The sequence below is a fragment of the Gobio gobio genome, assembly GCF_949357685.1.
Source record: "Gobio gobio genome assembly, chromosome: 17".
Taxonomy (NCBI): Eukaryota; Metazoa; Chordata; class Actinopteri; order Cypriniformes; family Gobionidae; genus Gobio; species Gobio gobio.
The window spans coordinates 33,494,650-33,513,915 of record NC_137110.1 but is presented as its reverse complement, the minus strand read 5'-3'; the positions used below and the strand labels follow the sequence as shown (position 1 = coordinate 33,513,915).

General features: G+C 41.3%; 1 protein-coding gene across 1 annotated transcript; it reads right to left on the bottom strand.

The window, feature by feature from the left end:
* Positions 1-53: 53 nt before the first annotated feature.
* cfap100 (cilia and flagella associated protein 100) lies at positions 54-18,119 on the bottom strand (the record flags this gene model as incomplete). The annotated part of the gene is made up of 14 exons (XM_079840025.1): positions 54-167; positions 769-862; positions 2,312-2,514; positions 4,779-4,914; positions 5,005-5,159; positions 13,853-13,886; positions 13,967-14,063; positions 14,544-14,749; positions 14,837-14,917; positions 16,328-16,491; positions 16,648-16,715; positions 16,800-16,974; positions 17,620-17,705; positions 18,092-18,119. The coding sequence occupies 14 exons, from the start codon at positions 18,117-18,119 to the stop codon at positions 54-56; spliced, it is 1,641 nt and encodes a 546-aa protein (XP_079696151.1).
* Positions 18,120-19,266: the final 1,147 nt, after the last annotated feature.

Genomic DNA, 19,266 nt, shown 5'->3' with positions numbered 1-19,266 from the left:
ATGGTATATAAATGTGATTAGAATTCATATTCGGCTAATCGCGTACTTGTGATTTAACTAAAGAAATTCAGGAACTCTTCGTTTTCCCGGTCCGTAGTTTCAGTGCTTTTGTTTGTCTGGCGTTTGCGGACAGGAGGCTGAGAGCGTGGCATCAGCTTCTTCACAGACTAAAAGAAAACGGAAAACATGTTCTCACTCTCACTTGTTTGAAAAGCAATGTCAGTCATTTAAAGAGGTCATACCATGAGATAAAAGGAGATCAAATGTTCTTTGTAAAAACTTTTTTTCCCCAGTGAAGAAATTGTGACGGCCATTTCAAAATCATCACTCATTCTGCATTGCTTACACTGACTCGTGTCAGTCATCACACAGATTACATGTCAGTGATGTCAGTTGGTTGATCAGATACTTTTATTCCTAAACTTAAAACAATAAGTTAGGATTGTTTTGTGATCCTGTCACAATGTACTGGAGGCTTTACAAAGAGGGATTGAATGATGAGGGAGTTAAAACTTTGTATATGACTGTAAACCTGCAGCTGGAGTGATTTAAAAAAAATCGCTTTTCTTACAGGAGAGGGGGTAATAAATGATCACAGAATTGTGGGAAAATAAATAAGACCCCTTTAATAGAGCCAAACAAATGTGATATACTTATGATATATACTTATGTGATATACTTAGACATATTCATGACTTGAGGACTAAAGTTAAAAGGTAAATTAGACATTTGTTGCAGAAAAACTTCAGTTCCTTTTCTTTTTCTTACCGTTTTCTTAATCTCATTCTGCGATCTTTCCAAGGCTTTTTTCTGTCTTTCCTCCTGTTGTTTAATCTGCAACTGTATCTTCTCATCACGCAGTCTAAACAGTTAAAAAAAAAAAAGTTTAGAAACAAACTAGATACAGATGATTTTCTTGCTGGTTTAATGTATACCTACACTATATTGCCAAAAGTTTTGGGATGCCTGCCTTTACATGCACATGAACTTTAATGACAACCCATTCTTAATCCGTAGGGTTTAAAATGGAGTTAGCCCACCCTTTGCAGCTATAATAGCTTCAACTCTTCCGGGAAGGCTTTCCACAAGGTTTAGGGGTGTGTTTATGGGAATTTTTGACCATTCTTCTAGAAGCACATTTGTGAGGTCAGGCACTGATGTTGGACGAGAAGGCCTGGCTCGCAGTCTCCGCTCTAATTCATCCCAAAGGTGTTCTATCGGGTTGAGGTCAGGACTCAGTGCAGGCCAGTCAAGTTCCTCCACACCAAACTCGCTCATCCATGTCTTTATGGACCTTGCTTTGTGCACTGGTGCGCAGTCATGTTGGAACAGGAAGGGGCCATCCCCAAACTGTTCCCACAAAGTTGGGAGAATTAAAATGGCCAAAATGTCTTGGTATGATGAATCATTAAGAGTTCCTTTCACTGGAACTAAGGGGCCAAGCCCCAACCCCTGAAAAACAACCCCATACCTTCATGTATTTCCCCCCCTCCACCAAACTTGCACCAAACAATGCAGTTAGGCTAGTATTCCTGGCAACTGCTAAACCCAGACTCATCCATCAGATTGCCAGACAGAGAAGCTGTCTCTAGAGTCCAGTGGCGGCGTTTATACTACTGCATCTGACGCTTTGCATTGCACTTGGTGATGTAAGGCTTGGATGCAGCTGCTCAGCCATGGACCCATTTCATGAAGCTCTCTCACACGGTTCTTGAGCTAATCTGAAGGACACAAAGTTTGGAGGTCTGTAGCTATTGACTCTGCAGAAAGTTGGTGACTTCTGCACACTATGCACCTCAGCATGCGCTTTCTGATTTTAAGTGGCATATGACTTTGTGGCTGAGTTGCTGTTCCCAATTGCTTCCTCTTTGTTATAATACCACTAACAGTTGACTGTGGAATATTTAGTAGTGAGGACATTTCAAGAAAGGGCAATGGGCAACCTTTCACGGTACCACGCCTGAATTCACTGAGCTCCTGAGAGCGACCCATTCTTTCACAAATGTTTGTAGAAGCGTCTGCATGCCTTGGTGCTTGATTTTATACACCTGTGGCCATGGAAGTGATTGGAACGCCTGAATTAAATGAATTGGAGGGGTGTCCCAATATTTTTGGCAATATATGTATGTACACTGACAAAACACTGGTGCAGAAACAATTCTAACTCAGAAATTGCTAGTGAATTTCACTATTAGAAAGAAACGGCAAGTAACATTTGGATTAAACGTGAAATTTTGAAGTATAAAAACTGAAATTGCATTGAAGTAACTCAACAAAAACATTTTTACAGTGTAGATCTAGATGTGGTCACCTCATTCTCCTCTCCTTCTCTTTGGCACGTTCAGCTATACTCATTTGGTCTTTTGGAATCTTTTCAACATTTTCCAGAAGCTGCCCCAATTTTTCCTCAATGGCCGTCAGCATCTGCAGAGTGGTCAGGTTTGCCTCTGTTTCCCCCACACAGCAGTGATACACCTCCTCCACCTTACTGCTCAGTGTGTCAAGAGTCTTGTCCTGGGGGATTGTAACGGAGCAGCTGGGTTCTAGTAACAACTTGTGTCTTATCAGACTTTAAAAGAAAAAACATTCTAGACATCAAATCTCAATGTCTTTGACTCAAGATGAACAGCACGACTAAAAGTGATATTGCTTCTTTAGATACTGTTGTCTCGTAGTTAGATCTATGGCATATTAGAATTTTCCAGAACCTTCCTACATTTTAAATAGAATGTTTTAAATCTGTAATGATGACATCTTGAATGCCTATAATTGCTAGTGTTCATGTGTTTTTTAATTAGTTTCCCTCTTTGAAATCAACTGCCTTGCCGACTGTTGCCATTGGAATTGTGCACAAGTAAAATCTTGATCTCAATTGATTACAACTTAAGTTTGAATCTATCGTTCCCTCATGGATAATAGTGAGTTTTTGTATCCGGTTCAAGTTCATTATCCTGAATGTGCCCTCACTGCTTAATCGAACTGGACAATTGAGTGGATTACCCTTCACAGTAGGGGTGATGGATCCCACCTCCCTGAGTCTGTTTCTTGGAATCCATTCCCGCCTCTGCACTCCCTAGCCTAGACCACCCAGCACCAGTGGTCCTAGCGGTTCCTAGCCCAATGGTCCCAAGTCTGTTGTTTCTTCCCCCACCTTTGGTGCTTCCAACGATGGCTGCTGCCATCCTGTCTGTGTGGGACATGCACACTTCTCTGCCATTGCTGGGAAGGACCTCCCAGAGTCCGTCCCTGCCGAAGTTCTGTCATGGCCATGGAGGCTGTCCTTGCCTTCTGTCACGGCCAAGTTCCCTGTGTTCACGGTCTTGTCACTGTCACTGTTATGGTTTTGTTAATGTTTTTTGCTACCTTGGGCAATCTGTTTTGTTTTGAAGTAATCCTTGTGTTTTGTTTATTGGTTGTTTCCTAACGTTTAACAATGACCACAATTGTTTTATTTCAATTAAATGAATACACTATATTTTAGTTCAATCATTATTTTTATTTAATATTTTTAGAGGATTTTATGGTATTAAATTATATTTATGGAATATTTATGGAGTCACTCATACTTTTTGAGCATTGACCTGAAAATGACATTTCCAACTTAAACTGTTGTCTGTTGCTTTGGAGCACAGACTTGCTGAAAGTGAAGCTAAAAAAAGTTAAAGAAGTTTAAGTTTATTATTATGAAAAATCCATAAAAATTCTATTTAAAAATTGTATATGAAATATATATTTTCCAAAACATGTTTTACTCTGAAACTGTGAGAAAATCAAAGCCATACATTTAAAAGTTGTGTTCCAAATTTGAGGTTAATATCTAAAAAAATTTGCTTTCAGTAAGTTTTTTTTTGTGTTCACATAGCAAGTGCCCGAATCTGTACTCTGTTTCGTACCATTCCAATGAAGTAAAAATAAACATCCTGCCTCCTCAGTCAAGATGAATGTGAAAATGGATTTTAATTATAAAATAGAATTGTTTTTTTATTTATTTTTTTATCCCAATTGCCACGTGCATAGGCTTTCTAGCATTAAATAAGTCTACTGTAGCAACATTTATTTAAAGTCTGTTTCACAGTCACATTTTGATTGGCATTTGAAACACTATCTTCCCGCGCCACAAAGAATGCAACTCTACCAAGTAGGCTAAAGGTATGATGTTTTCTTGTTGTTTTTTTTTATGTTTAGAGGGCTATAGATAATTAGTCATAGTTAGCTGATTATTTCACTGTATTGTTATTGTTTGCAACTTTGCAATAACAAAACAGTGAAAGTAACTGGTTGCAATTCAGGCTGTTCTAACTTACCATACAATTAACTCTACTATAAAACACAAACTCATTGTGACCTGTTTAACAAAGCAGACACAATTAATTTATTTTGACAGTGGTATCACTTGTCGGTATTTATGGTAAAACCACTGAAATTGTGTATCTAAGACATATTTATATCTTGTGGTCTAAAACGCTTATTTTCATGGATATCGATGAGTCGAATTTTCAAACATGTTTGAATGAATTTTCAACTGAGCTGGACGGTGACATCACTGTTTTCTCCAGAGCGGATTTTGGACATCTCTAAATTTGGACGTGAAAGTTTACAGTATATTCATATGAAATTTTGAGAATTCGAAATTCAAGATGCTGTACGTTGTCAACCCAGAAAACATGATTGTTTTAATCAACGGTCAGCCTGTTTGTCAAAGGAAGCTTACAAAGAAAATGACTAAGTAGCACAACGGAAGACAAATATGAAACCCACAAAGTTTTTTTTTTTAATACCTGGTCCTCTGGTTTGTACTGTCCAAAGCTAAAGTGTTTGGCTTTCAGTTCCAGCTCTGCTGTTCTCTCTCCTTCCTTTTGAATGGTGTCAGTCATGATATCAATCTGCTCTTTTAGCTGTTTTGACTCAGACTCCCTGCATATACACAAACAAATATAAACATTTAACTAGAATAAATCATATAAAAATCATATTGGTGCAATTCTAAGGCACGCAGGTACACACATGTTTTTGCGAGTCAGTTCAGCATTCTGTCTGAACTCCTCCAAAGCCTCTTCAGTCTCTCTAGTGTTCTGGATGAGAGAAAGGTTCTGCTCTTCCAGCTCAGTCATCAAGTTCAACAGATCCTGAGGATCTTTGAAGAAGATTTCTGGGTCCTCCTGATGAAGGCAATACAGGTCATTTAAAGGGGTGGTAAAATACGATTTCACTTTTCTAACTTTAGCTAGTGTGTAATGTTGCTGTTTGAGCATAAACAACATCTGCAAAGTTACAACGTTCAAAGTTTAAAGCAAAGGGAAATATTTGCTTTTAAAGAAATCAATTTCTAAGGACTACAGCAAACGGCCGGTAGGGACTACAGACATTCCTCCAGGGTTGCTGACATCACCAGTCCCAATATTTACATAAACCCCTCCTCCGAGAATATTAAATAAGGGGGGGCGAGGCCATTTTGTATTGCTGTGGGGAAGAGTTGCTGTGGTATAGTTAGTAGGCTGGAGTGTTGCTGCCGCAATTCCGAAGAAACGCTGTTATTTTCATCCGGATTGCAGGTCCACTTTGTTCAGCCTTCCAAGGGACGAAAGCACGAGACAGACAGGGGTCGGAGGAAAAGACCGGAAAATGTGACATAATGGACAATATTCGTCTGTATTTGCAATACACAAGCCGCGGTTCAGCTGCGCGAGACAAACACTGCCAGTGTGAATGCACAACGGGCACGCGCGGCTCCCGCTGCACATTTCACGGAGGAAAGCTTCCACAATCTTCATGAGTTCAATGCAGGATTCGCACAACGGCTTGTCCTGAAAGATGGATTTAAAAACAGAAGCTGTTTACGGGCCACAACCTGTAAGTATGATTTATTTTTCGTTGATGTGTTTTCCTGTAATAGTTCGTATTGTTAATTGTACGTTGTAGCAAGAGAGTAAACAAATGACAATGCTGTTTGGCTCTGCAAACCAGTTTGTTAAATGCTCATGAATATGAACGGAGGACTTACGGGTGTCCAACGACATGAGGGTGAGTAATTAATGACAGAATTTTCATTTTTGGGTGAACTAACCCTTTAAGGTTATCCGACAAACACCTAATGTTACAAACTTTTTTTAAAATCTCAACAGCGAACTTGGAATTAGTGTAAATTATTCTTTGATTAGAGCTTTTATGTATTGTTTATCTACATGCTTGTTTATCTACAGGCATGCTAAACATGGTTCTGTGTTTGATTTGGCTACTATAGTAAAGCCAATGTTTAGTGTTCGTTTTGGGTTAATAGTTCTTGCGACAGATATTTGGCTATAATCGTTCTAAAAATACAAAAGTAACGGTGCCATTCAGTAGAGATCACTATAGATCCGCAGTCTTTACTCTTGAGGACTGAACAGGATGAACAGGTTCTGCTCGATCATCTTCACTAAAATTGTCTGGGTCCGATTCGGGCTCAAATTGGTATGGTTTTATTGACGCCATTGTTTCTAATACTACCAAAGCACAGTCTACCGGTAAAGGTAAGGGGCGTGACATTTCCGAAAAACGTGCACTAGGCGGTTAGCAAATCACAACACACTGCGCCAGCTAACCAATCTGAGCCCATTGCGTATTTTTGAGGGACCGGCTTCATAGAACCCGGAAACCATCAGACCGTTTTTACAAGGAGGGACAGAGCAGTGTAGAATAAAGGTAAAATATATGAAAAATAATGCAATTTTTTAAAAACGAAGCATGAACACATGTTACAGTGCACCCCACAAACACAATCAAGCCTTCGAAAAAATATGTTTTACCATCCCTTTAAAACCAGCACTAGCATTCCCATTCATCTCATTGGCAGTTGGTTAAATGGTACAGGAGCCCCCCAGAAGAACGTGATTTGAAATCTCCCATGTCTCATGGCCGGTCACGTCTACTGTTCCCTTACGAGAGTACTCTCGTATTGCGTTTTGCTAAAACGCTATGGGGGAATTCCTTTCCTCGAGATATTGAAGCAAATTTTTATCCAAAAATACCATGTACACGCAGTGCAGCTGCACAGCTCTCAGCAGGAAGCAGCTGCGTGCTGATTGGCTGTGCTGCTGCAACTGCAGCAACCTATGGCGAGACCGTGGGGCGGGACGGACCAATCAGGTCCTTCCAAATTCCCGCCACAAGGGGCAACAGAATTTGCATAGCCAAGGGTATATAAGACCCACTCTCGCAAGGTTAGTCAGATTAATTCTTCTTCAGCGACTTGCAATCGTTGAGCTCCGGATCGAAGCCCGCCGTCGACACGCACCCAGCGGAACACGCAGCCTGAGGATGTCGGATTCTCCGCCTTCAGCCTCCCTTCCAGCTGCGCCATCCGGCGTTAAAATATCCTTTATTCTATGTATGTGTGTTTATGATATGTGCGTTGCTGCCAACGCCACTTCTAAGAGCTTCTAGCTCTCCACCTCTCTTCTCTCGTGCCGCCGCGTGTTTACGCCGCGAACAGAGAACATTGGTCCTCCGCCGCTTCAAATAAAGCCGAGGACAGACGGAGCGCTCCTCTTCTCTTGTTCCGTCGCGCTAAGGCGCCGCAGACAGAGAATGTGATACCCCACGGAGCTCTCCCTTTCTCTCGTTCCGTCGCGCTGAGAAGCGCCGCGGACGGAGAAGGTTTTCCCAGCTGCACTGATGACGCCGCGGGCATACAGAGTTTCACTCCTTCCTCTCTCATCCCCACCGCTCTAAATGGCCGTGGACAGAGAACATTATATCCCCGCTGCGGACATACAGAGCTCTCCCTTTCTCTCATTCCGTCGCGCTGAAACGCGCCGCGGACCGAGAAGGTTATATCCTCGCTGCGCTGATGACGCCGCAGATATATGGAGCTCTCCACGCGCCTCCCTCTCTCTCCTCCGCCGCTCTAAATGGACAGAGAATGTTATTCCCGCCGTACTAATGGCGCCGCGGGCATACGGGGCTTTTCACTCGCTTCTTCTCTTACTCCGCCGCCCTGAAATGGCCGCTGACAGAGAATGTGATACTGCCGCCACGCGGATGGAAGATGTGCACTTCTACACACGAGTGAACTCAACATAAGCTCTCCTCACTCTTCCTTCTCTCTCGCCCCGCCGCCCTGATATGCCGCGGGCAGAGAATGCTAGAGGAGAGACATGCGAACTCAGGCTGCTGGATATATCGAGAACGCGCTTACGTCACAGCCGTTCTCGCTGCAGCGCGCGCTTGCTGCCAAAGGTAAACAGCCTTATATGGCAGCGCGCGCTCTCTGCGCAGCGCGCGTTCGCAGACGAGAGCGCGTCATAACACGCGCTCTCCGTCTGAGCATAACGAGGTCATAAAATGGCTGCCAAGCTTGCGCCTTTTTCCCCTCAAATATCACTTCTCCCAGTTCCCCTATTCAGGCGGCTGGAGTGGTTCAACACTGTAGGCAATGTGTCCACTACATAGTGTGCACTCCTGCATAAGCACTGTTAATTCAGTGCCACAAATCACTCAATAAACCTGATATTCTCCCAGTTCCCTTAGTTCAGGTGACTGGAGATGTAACATTGCAATAACTAGCCTGTGGCCAAACATGCTCAGTTGCACATTGACGCTGTTATGCGTTTACCTCTGTGAATTCGCTCGCTGGCGTACGCCGCGAATACTCTAATGTAGTGGCGCCCATTATACAGTGCGCGCCACCACACATTATTTACAATGAATCAGAGCTTTCTAGTGGCTAGGTAGACCCGCGCCTGCAGAGCACGCGCTATCCATTAGCCCTGCCGCTAACGTGCACGTGGACTAATCCGCAAGAATGCGTCCACTTTACAGTAACACTATCTAAACACAGTGTTACGAGTTCGTCTGTAGGCAGGTGCCAACATCAAAGTTGTACCCCTACACTCAAGCACTTCCCTATGTTCCCCAGCTCCCTGCACTCAGGCGGCTGGAAACATTATTCCTACAATCGACGAGCCCGCAACAAACGCGCTCGCCTGTACACATGCACCATTTCCCCGGCGACACAAAGCGTTCGCCACTATTCTGCGTTCTCCGGCCCCCTGCACACAGGCGGCTGGGAACACTATTTCCCTATTTACTATTTATGAGCCCGTGAGCAACGTGCTCTTCTGTACACAAACACAATCCCCTTGGTAAGCGCCACTTCCAAGGCGACCCAACAAGGCGTGCGTCACCATTCAGTGCACGCCGCCTCTCACAGTGCTACTAGCACAATGCATCCGGGCTAACAGGTCCCTGTTACTCAGTGACCCGCCCCACAAATTAATTCAACCCTTGGCTTCGATAACAAGGTTACTCGCTACAGTTCGCTCGCAGACCACCGTGCTTTCGCACTGTGGTAGAGACAGCGGTGAGAAGTGACATGAGTCACGTGCTTCGAACCGAAATATCAAACTGTTAAATTAAGGGAGCGGTAGAAACCGTGCACCCCTCACAGAGCGAGTCAGGCTTTTACAGTCGCTACTTCCTTGTGCCAAAAGAAGGGTGGTGGTCTCAGGCCATTCTAGATTTCAGACATCTGAACAAAGCCCTTATGAAGCGCCCGTTCAGAATGTTGAGAATAAAACAAATCCTCGCGCACATCCGCCGGGTGATTGGGTTTTCACTGTGGATCTAAAGGATGCCTTTTTCCACATACAAATAGCCCCTCATTACAGGCCATTCTTGAGATTCGCCTTCAAGGGGAAAAGTTTACCAATACAAGGTGCTACCTTTTTGGTCTATCTCTGACTCCCCGCACGAAGTGCATGGAAGCGGCGCTAACCCCGCTGAGGCTTCGGGGAATGAGAATTCTCAATTATCTCGACGACTGGCTCAGAATAGCTCCGTCAGAGATAGTTATTAAACCACAGATCTTGGCTTCTCAACCATTTAGAATGCTTGGGACTCAGAATCAACGTGGCAAGAGTTTATTGTCTCCCACACAGAAAGTTTCGTTTCTGGGAACAGTATTGGACTCACTGCAGATGAGCATGCGACTGACGTCACAGCGCGCGCTCTCTGTTCAGATCCGAGCGGTTTCCCTCAGGTCCGGTGCACGCATTCCTCTCAAACACTTTCAGAGGATGCTGGGTCTCATGGCCTCGGCGGCGCTAGTTCTCAGACTGGGTCTGTTGCACATGCGCCCCCTACAGCACTGGCTGAATCGCCACGTTCCAGCTCACGCATGGCTCTCGGGCCGATTGCAAATCAAGGTAGACCACAGCTGTGTGTTGGCTCTGGCTCCTTGGAAAAATCCCGTCTGGTACCAGACGGGCGTGAGTTTGGGCACTGTTACGAAGTGGAAAGTTATCTCGACAGATGCATCCAACCTAGGTTGGGGAGCCCTTCACGAGGGCAGGCCAGTCTCCGGTCTCTGGTCAGACTCGGAGAAGAGCCTTCATATAAACTGTCTAGAGATGAAAGCGGTCACGCTATCGCTAAGAGCTTTCCTTCCGTACATAAAGCACCACCATGCCCTGGTCCGAACGGACAGCAGGTCGGTGGTAGCCTATATAAATTGCCAAGGCGGTCTGAAAATAATCGATCTGCACACAATGGCGTAAGAAGTCCTAATATGGGCAGAGCACAATACGCTGAGAGCGACTCATGTGCCAGGCATTCTGAATTTGGGTCCGGACATGCTGTCCAGGTGCAATTCAGACAATTGGGGCAGTTCTTGGAGAGGCAAAAGTGGATCTTTTCGCCTCACAAGGCTATGCTCAATGCCGAATATAATTCTCCAAGCACAAGGATGCGTTGGCCCACGAATGGCCCAACCTTCCTCTTTATGCTTTTCCCCCAATCTCAATGTTACCTTAGGTCATAGAGAGGATTAGGGAGAGCAGATGCGCTGTGCTTTAATAGCCCCGCTTTGGAGAAATCAACCTTGGTTCTCACTACTGAATCAGATGTCGGATGCAGATTCGTGGCCGGTCCCGCTGAGGAGAGACCTCCTCATGCAGGCGGGACGGCAGATCTGGCATCCCCGTCCCGATCGATGGGCGCTTCATGTCTGGCCCATCAGCGGGTACATGAGAACCTCTCTGAAAAATTATTGAATACCATTACTGAAGCTAGAGCCCCCGCGACCAGGCGGCTCTATTCAGACAAATGGTCAGTCTTTTCGGACTGGTGTAAAGCGCGAAGTCTGACCCCACAGGATTGTGAAGTGTCAGAAGTGCTTACATTTTACAAGAGCTTCTGGACGCGGGTCGTTCCCCCTCCACGCTCAAAATTATGTGGCTGCTATAGCAGCGTATCACATTCAAGTGAACGGACTAACATTGTTCGCTTCCTTAAAGGGGCTAGAAGGCTTCACCCACCTCGCCCCCTCTTCAGTCCTTATATGGGACTTGTCCAGTGTCTTGGATGTCATGAAGAGCTCTGCACTTGAGCCTCTGCATTCGGTGAGCTTTAAGCTCCTGTCACTAAAGACCGCTTTTCTGCTGGCAATCGTCAGTTAAGCGAGTGGGTGATCTGCACGCGCTCTCTGTGAGCGCCTTCGTGTCTGGAATTGGGCCAAACGACTTCAAGTCGTCCTCAAACCAAGACATGGATATGTACCTAAGTGCTTTTGACTCCGTTCAGAGCACAAGTCATTTCACTCTCAGCACTTTCATCACCGATAGATGAAGAAGATGCTAATTTGCTCTGTCCTGTCAGAGCGCTGAGGATATACATGGAGCGTTCCGCTGCTTAGGCAACTGAACAGCTCTTTGTATGCTTTGGCGGCTGCACCTTAGGGTGCGCGGTTACAAAGCAGACCTTGTCACGATGGATAGTAGATGCTATCTCGTTGGCTTATGAGTCTAAAGATCTCAGCTGCCCTTTAGGCATTAAAGCCCATTCTACTAGAGGCATGGCCTCTTCGTGGGCTTGGTCTATTGGCATTTCTCTAAATGATATGTGTGGCGGCAGGCTGGGCCTCCCCGTCCACTTATCAGATTATATTAGATGTCCCGGCCTTATAGGCTGGGCTTCTTGCTGTGTACAGTTTTAACCCCTTAAGGCTCGAAAAGTCCGGTCTGGGTTAAGTATTGTATAAGTCATAGCACATTCCTTATACGGCTCGAATTATCTGGCCATTCATTATTCCTGGCCCGACTATGTCCGGTCTATATATTATATTACACGTATATCGTGTTCATTCTCATTAAGGGCTTGACTCAGGTCTGGCTCATTTTGGGACTTCTTGATATCATATTACGGGCCCACCTAGGTTGGCCTGGGTTTGGTGTCGTCGGCGTTAGAGCCGTTAAGCAAGCACGGCGTTTTGCATTGGTCCCCCATAGCGTTTTAGCAAAACGCAATACGAGAGTACTCTCGTAAGGGAACGTTTCGGTTACTAACGTAACCTCGGTTCCCTAAGATGAGGGAACGAGTATTGCGTTTTGCTTGCCGTGCTTGCTCACTTGCTCAGGAGTCGCTTCAGTCGATTAACCTGACTAACCTTGCGAGAGTGGGTCTTATATACCCTTGGCTATGCAAATTCTGTTGCCCCTTGTGGCGGGAATTTGGAAGGACCTGATTGGTCCGTCCCGCCCCACGGTCTCGCCATAGGTTGCTGCAGTTGCAGCAGCACAGCCAATCAGCACGCAGCTGCTTCCTGCTGAGAGCTGTGCAGCTGCACTGCGTGTACATGGTATTTTTGGATAAAAATTTGCTTCAATATCTCGAGGAAAGGAATTCCCCCATAGCGTTTTAGCAAAACGCAATACTCGTTCCCTCATCTTAGGGAACCGAGGTTACGTTAGTAACCGAAACGTTTTGAGCCAATCACCTGAACTGTAATTGAATAATAACTCAGGATAACGCTGATAGGTTTGATGGCACCAAAAAAATACACATAGCCCAAAACCTTTTTCTAGCAGTAATAGTAACATCAGCAGTGATGTCAAAGGTATGAGTTTTTTTTTTTTTTTTTAAACATTGTTACCACAGGTACCAAGTTCTTAGAAATGCACTCTTTGTGAGAAAAGAGAATATTTAAGGAAAATAATGACTCAAAAATGTAATGAGGTAATCTTAATCAATTTTATATATTTAAGGTTAAAAAATATTTTTTATTTTACCAATATCTTGAATTATTAATTCATAAATATAACACATTTTTTGAAGAGTCACATAATGTGATATTTTACAACCTGAACTAACCTTGCCTTGCCATCTGATATTTTAAAAGACATGCTGAACTTAACAGTCAAATCTCTGTGATATAATTGAATGTTTTTTTCTGTAAGTTTTTTAATCTTGGTCACACCACATGACTTTGACTTTGCTGACAAACATTTTTTTCAAATATCAATAAGCAGTGAAACAAGCTGACAAACAAAATATTGCCCCTCCCCCTCTTCAGAAACATTATATTTATAAAAGCGGTGTATTCAAGTTATTGTAAATGTCAATTGCATGTATTTTCTTAATAAAAGCATAGAAAAAATAAAAGCGTTATATCATTGACTTCAATCATAGTATTCTTTTCAGTTACACATTAATAAGAAAGCGAACGGGGCACTGAAAAAAACATCTATTATACTATAATAATGTACTATAAATATTAGTGAATAGCAACATATACAGCCTATATATGTTGCCTGAATGGCCATCAATGGAGAAAGCTGCATTTTACTGCCAGATGGTGTAGTTACAGCATCTACCGGCAGAGGCAAACAGAACCATGCTATCCAGAAGTTTCAGCATATAATTTTTAAGCTTCTAACCTGAAAATGAAGGTGTCAGACCTTATTTTTTTTAGGTTAGAAGGTTTAGGCATAACAATTTGTTACACTTTACTACTATAAATATAAATGTAATAATTAGAAAAATGTAAATGAACAATGAATTGGCTGCTTAATTCAAAAGAATGTTAGTAGATATTTACCTCACAATCCGAACTGTCAGTCCCAGGAGCAGATCTGAAGTGAAAACAAAGCATTGTTAATGAGTCCATAAAAACATGCAAAGCTATGTACTCAATGCTATGGTTTGTACATACATTTTGCTGCTCTGATGGCCGGACTTCACACTTTGTCTAGATAAAGCCCCGGCCTCCCGAGAGGATGAAAAACCATGAGCCACTCGTCTTTCTTCACCTATATGTGTTTCAGTACATTTGTTTTAAAGAAAGAAAAAAAACAGTCTGTTAAAAATGCATAGCAAATATCTGACAGAATGTCATAATTAAAACCATGTTTATGAATTTTATGCTTTGTTCTTTTAAAGTGTTAGTTCACCCGAAAAATAAAATTCTGTCATTAATTACTCACCCTCATGTCGTTCCAAACCCGTAAGACATTCGTTCATTTTTGGAACACAAATGAAGATATTTTTGATGAAATCCGAGCTCTCCATTATTTAACACTTGAATTACTTTGCTGTCTATGGAGGGTTCAGAGAGCTCTCGGATTTCATCAAAAATATCTTCATCTGTGTTCCAAAGATGAACGAAGGTCTTACAGGTTGGGAACAACATGAGGGTGAGTAATTAATGACAGAATTTTCATTTTTGGGTGTACTAACCCTTTAAACAAAAGACAGTTTGAAAGCTTGCCAAAAAAAAATTGCCAACATACGCTTGCTGTCTGGGGGGACTGTCTTTCTCTCTCTGTTCTTCTTGATTTTCTCTGTCTGCTTCCCATCACTCTCAGTAATGGTGGAGTCAGTAGAGCGCCTACTCTTGGATCTCTGTTTCTCTTGCCACTCTGGAGGTGACAGCATCAGCAGAAACTCTTTATACTTTTTGTATTCTTTCAGGATGTCCTCATACTTAGAGATGTCACTAAAATATAAGGGTAAGCAGAGAAAAAAGTTAAACCAACCAGATGAAAGGATTATGGAAAGCCATAACCATACAATCTATTTATACCTCTTGATTGCCACCATTTTGGAAGTAATCTTCTTGATCTCAGCTACTTTCTCCAGCTTCATCTTGGTCTCCTGATCAGCACTGAACAATATTTCATGGTTTTAATAATAAGATTTAGGCAACATATTCTGTATAAATACATGCCATGTAAAAAATAAATAATTTGCTATTCATGCCAATTTTTTATCTTAAATTTAAAATATTCTAGCTGACCCCCCCAGCATGAGTTTTTTAAGGCGACCATTATTAGTCATTAATATATCCCCATATTATTATTATAAACATTTATAATAATCATGTTAGCTGATCTATAATGCGTGATGGGCGTTGGCATTTTAGTTTACAGCATTTTTCGGATTTACAACACATCAATTCATCCACTTCCTCAGAAGTAAGTGGCCGGTGAAGTAGAAGAAGAATAGAGTAAATAGTTACCTAATTAAGTTACCAAAATGTGTCCATAATGACGTCATCAAGTATATACTTTAAATTCTAAATGTCTGTGGAGGAGCTCTGACCTCATTTGCAGAATCATTTTGAAAGCTTAGAATGTCTACTTTCTGGAGATATGTATCACTTTGACATTTGTTTTACACTACTCTGGGACCATTTCCACCTGGATTTGGCCTACCCAAATTGAAAAGCTTCCCATACCCACATACAATGATCTAAATACACAATTTTGGTGTCATTTTACAAGAAACCCTTTGAAGTTACATAAAACACTGCTAGTCTATGTTGTCTGAGCTGTAATAAACCCAAATAAGAGAGGCGCTTGTTAATTTTTTGGTTATAAATTCATTTTTGATTCATTTTTAAAGTGTATATCTCAGACCCTGTGTCCTAAAGCACCCTGCAGACAGTGTTTGGCTGTTTCCAGTACATGTTAGCAAACACTGGAAAAAATAATTTTGTGACACTGGGATATTGCATTTATACCACTGTATATGGGGAGACTTGTATATTGGAGAGATTTGGGTAGGCGGAAATTACATAAAAAAGGTAATATTCCTCCTTTCAGATCCATTTGAATAAATCTTGCATACAACATGATACAGACGAAATTCTTTTTTTCCAGTATTTGCTGCCATCTAGTGTAAACAGCCAAAACTGTGTGCAGGGTGCTAGAGCACACAGGGCCTGAGATATACACTTTAAAAATACAAAAATGAATTTATAACCAGAAAATCAAAAAGCGCCTCTATATAAGCTCAGACAACATATACTTAAATGTTTATACTTTTAGCAGTGTTTTACGTAACTTCAAAGGGTTTCCTGTAAAATTACACCAAAATTGTGTATTTAGACCACTGTATGTGGGTATGAGAATCTTTTCAATTTGGGTAGGCAAAATCCAGACGGAAATCCTCAAAAATGGTCCCAGAGCTAAGGAGGGTTAAGCATTATACTTCAAGATATCAAAAGGACTGTAATGACAGTACTTCTGTTTCTTTATATTGTTTTGTAAGTGCAAGTTAGTATGACTGGTACATTTTGATAGCCTCAACAGAATTCTTGTCATTTTCTTTCAGAAACTCTTCAAACAAGATGGCATCGTCTTCCAAGAACTTCTCAGCTCTTGTCAATTTTCCCTCTTCTTCTGCAGCCATCTGCTCTAGTAGCTGAATCTCTTCTCTCTTTACTGCCAGAGAATACTAAAAAACAAAGTCATAGAGAACATGTACAAAAACAATCAGACACAGAAGAACAAAGAACCAAACACAGGTTGAGTAAAGAAAGGCCAGTCAAAAACACAGTGACTAAAACGAAGACACTGAGCAAATGTCTAGAAAAACAAAATACCATCTTACCTCAAGTAAGAACAGCTCACGTCTCTTAGTGATATATTCATTCATGCTTTCTTTATCAATATTGCGGTCTAAGAAAATGAGAATAACGTTGTAATGTTACTTGCTGGGTGTAAATGTTTGATGCAGATGCTGTGTTGTATGGTGTGGCTCACCTTTTATAGATACCCTCCATGCGGGTGTAATTTGGAGCTGTCCATGAGTGTGTGTGACTGGTGTGTTACTCTCCCCTTCGTCCAGTTCTTCCCTCAGTCTGGCTTGTCTTGCCCTTGTTCTGCCTGCATATGTCATCTTCTCATGGACAGGTAAAGCCAACTTTCTTTGGTGCTCCTGCCATGACAGATTGCAAAATTTCAACTTCTAGCACACCTTCAGACTTTAAGCAAGTGCTTAAAACTAAAATATTCCACCCATCTCAAAACTTTTTCCCCTCAAGGGAATGTTCTCATAACCTTGGTTAACATTCTGGCAAGGTTTTCTCAAAGTTGATAACATTCTCCCAGTAGCATTAATAAAATGTTTGTTCAAAGTTATCTGGTCTTTAATGCTCTCAAATAACAGTAGCACAAAAACGTTTATACATTGCTCATGGAACGTTTTTTTTTTTTCTTGTTATTTTTAGGCTAGGCTACTACTTGTTTCAGAATGTTCAGAGAACATTAAAAAGTAACCGTCTCAAAATGTTTGCAAAATTATAAAATGCAATATTACATTAACAATCACATAACTAATAAAACCTTTTTTTTCTTTTTCTTTTTTTTTATTGGACGTTTTGAGCATTCAGAGAAAATTCAGAATACATTTTCATAACAGAATGGGAATGTTAATAAAACATTAGAATTTTTTTTTTTATATAGCTGGGTTAGGAAGTTAGGCTGTTTCTGTAATACACCCCTGGTGTATTTTTGGTGCTGGTTTAACTGTTAGTTCTTTAAAGGGTATCAGCTAAAATTAAATGTATTAAATGATACAAACCAGCTTCCTCTGAGTTTTTTCTTTGTTCCTCATCTGGAAAAGATCGTTGTGTTCAGGGATTTTGAAAGGAGCATCATCGTTGCTTTCTAAATAAAACAAACACACATACTCACAAGGACATTTCATTGACATAATGGGTTTTATACAGAGCAAACTATATTTCTGTCTCATAGGCCGTAGACCTATACAGTAGCCTACCTATATTGCTGCCTTTAAGTAAAGTTGGAAACCATATTTACAAATTCAGAGTTGGCCTGAATGGCCACACTCAAACAGCGCAAACACATCCATCTTAACCGTCTTAAATATATTTTTCTTTAGATTCAAGACATGCAGATGTAGTTCCATTAAATTAGAATGAAAGATACATCACGAGAGAGAACATACAACATCACGTGACATACAGCAATAAATATCGTTTTCTTTCAAACTGCTTGCTCGATTCACCCATGTATGAATTCATATGTCTTACTGTGTGCTGAAGATGCAGATGATGACATGCTGCTCCAACAGTAAATAAAAAAATTAAAAAAATTCTGCGCTCTCTCTAAACCTGAAAACGGATCACAGCAAGTAAGTTAGCCTAAACCCGTTCGGACGAGCCAGTTCGAGGAGACCTTTCCCTTGTTGCGTTTTTGGTTGTCCTGACAACTTTATACTGAGCACATTCTTTCCACGAAAAGTAGGTGGCGGTATTTCACAAGATTAATTATTCATAACCTGTGGTAAGAACGCCGCAAGATGTTTAGGTTTAAATGTTCTTTTCTCTATATACAATTTTAGAACACATATACCATATACTTTTAGAGTATACCCACCATTTTACAATTTATTTAAAATCTCGTAATTTTGGATTTTATTTGTTGTGGTATAATTTCCTCAGACTTTTCATCCATAAATAGAAAAAGAACGCAATATATTTGACACATGCTCGTCAGTAAAAAAAAATGTATGTGCATTTATTTTATAAAATATTTTTATACTAAAACATCCCATTTCACAACCCTTTCTCTCCACTTCATCTAATTTATACAATTTTAATAAAAATAAAAATAAAAACAAGTTGCTGTTTTGAGTTTTTTCAAGCATTCCTGTTCTCCCCATCTTAGGACTTGCATATTGTAGGGGTACCTACTACCTAACAACAAAAATTAGAAAGGCTAAAGGCTAAAAATGGACATGTAGCCAACCAGAAAAAAACACAACATAAGATTATATGTTACAATTTTGGTTGATGCTCAGTTTTGTACTCGTTCAAAGCAATAGCCGGTCCCAATTTATATTAGGTGGCTTTAACTACTTACATCAATGTACTTATTGTGTTCATATTGTATTGCAAAACACCTTATCTGATATTGAGGTGGGATCTGGTAGGGACAGGTGTGGTGGTATGGGTAAGTTTAAGGGTAAGTTAGGTGTAAGGGAAGGGTCACCAGTGTAATTATAAATTGACAGAAATTAATTACAGATGTAATTACATGTAGGTATTTTTTAAAAATATAAGTACAATAAGTGCATAGTATTCGATTAATAATTTAAATGTTAGTAGTAGTTTAGGCCACCTATATAAAGTGGGTCCCAGTAGCCTATTTTTGTTCTATTAAACTCAGCACACATTTCGTTTCAGTGATTCCACTGCTGGGTATG